The 1,631-nt window shown below is 47.6% G+C and overlaps 1 protein-coding gene across 1 annotated transcript; it reads right to left on the bottom strand.

Moving 5' to 3' along the window:
- Positions 1 to 420: 420 nt before the first annotated feature.
- Positions 421 to 1,002, bottom strand: Msgn1 (mesogenin 1). The gene has a single exon (XM_020172591.1). It carries the CDS (start codon positions 1,000 to 1,002, stop codon positions 421 to 423), a length of 582 nt encoding a protein of 193 aa, XP_020028180.1.
- Positions 1,003 to 1,631: the final 629 nt, after the last annotated feature.

Here is a 1,631-nt window from a genome sequence, read left to right as displayed (position 1 = left end):
TCCAAATAAGAATCCAGGTGTCCCACTGGCTTAGTTAGCAACTAAGAAATAATGCGTTCAACACCAAAAATGGCAGTAGAAGATTAATTTTCATATTTTACATTATCAAAAAATGCATTTAAAATGCATTGACTTGTTGGAATACCTTAAACAGACACAGAAGGGCAAAATAATCTGTCTCTTTGCAAAGAATGAATCTCTGGAGAGATGCTGGGAAAAACTGGAAACAAGTTTTTGCTTGACTGGCAGTAAAGTGTGGTGGTTCCAACAGGCGATGAGATTCCCTTAGAACTTCTCAGGTCAGAAGATTGTCACAAGTAACTCTGTGCTGTTGTCCTGTAAGATACTTGGAGGGGGTCCTTAAAGCTCCTCTACTTGTGCCAGTGGGCTAGAACTGGTCAGATCCCTGAGGAGCAAAGCTCACATACTCTGGGCTCTGGAGTCTCTGGCACTGTTGAGGAGGTCTGTGAGTTCCCCAATGTACTTGATGGTGTACTTGAGGGTCTGGATCTTAGTGAGTGGCTGGCCTCTCTGACTGTAGACAGGTGGCAGATAATTCCGGAGAGTGTGCAGAGCATCTGCCAAGGTCCTCATCCTCATCTTCTCCCTCTCGCTGGCCTTTCTTCTCCGCTGGACAGACATTTTGACTTTGGTGCCCTTCTGGGCCTTGGGGCCACCGGTGCTCTGCAGATAGGCAGGCTGGAAAGCTAACATATTGTAGTCCACCTCTACTAGGCCACCAGACCCATGGCTGCTACAGCCTTTGCTGCCCCCATTGCTGGTCCCGCCATGCCCACAGGACAGCCCAGCTTCAGCTGGACAGGGAGAAGAAGAATAAGACTCCAGTGATGGAACCGGGGAAAGGCTTTGAGTTGGGGAGGCCTGATTTAGCTCAAAAGGCCTTGCCCTGTTTTTCCAGTCCCAGGAGGACAGCAGGCCAGGGCTATTGGAGGAGTCCAGGCCATCCTCAAGGCTGAGGAAGGTCTCCTGTAGGTTGTCCATGTCCCCGAAACAGCTGTGGAAGGAACAACTTCTAGGCAAGTGAAAAAGAAAGTTCTGCCGCCTGGCCAGGGATGAGCTCTCTTTTATGATGGTGGGGGAGAAGTGATGAAGTGGGAAAGACGGCCGGGTGGAGAGAGTTCAAAGGAAAAACCAAGGAACAAGATGGAGAATGAACTCTTCAGGTGTTACTTTTTCCTCATCGATAATTAGCATCTTCCAGCTAAAATGTCTTTACACAGAAAGGCCTCCATGAGAAGAAAAAAGGAATTATCTGGTTGTAACTAAACCAATTAAGGCTGCATAACTAGACTTAGCATTGTCCTGTGGAACTCATTAATGAGGAGCCAGAGAAGACAAATCTAAGCATCTGCAGAAAGGAGGAGCTGGCTGGGGGCTGCTGATGAAGAGCAAAGCCCCCCTACCCATTCCTCATGGATATCTCAGAGAACATGGGGTATACTATTGGAGAAGTGTGGACTTGGGACACAGCAACCCCTCTGAGCTTTGATTCCCTCCTATATGATGACAGTTTCTTCTTTCCCTCCACTTTGGTGAATTTCTCCAGGTTTTGAAGAATCCAGATATGCCTCCAGCATGCCTATACCTCAATGACAGACAGTAATTCTAGT

This window comes from Castor canadensis, chromosome 12 (assembly GCF_047511655.1).
Source record: "Castor canadensis chromosome 12, mCasCan1.hap1v2, whole genome shotgun sequence".
Lineage (NCBI taxonomy): Eukaryota > Metazoa > Chordata > Mammalia > Rodentia > Castoridae > Castor > Castor canadensis.
The sequence above is the reverse complement of the archived record's forward strand: the minus strand, read 5'-3'. Positions and strand labels throughout refer to the sequence as shown.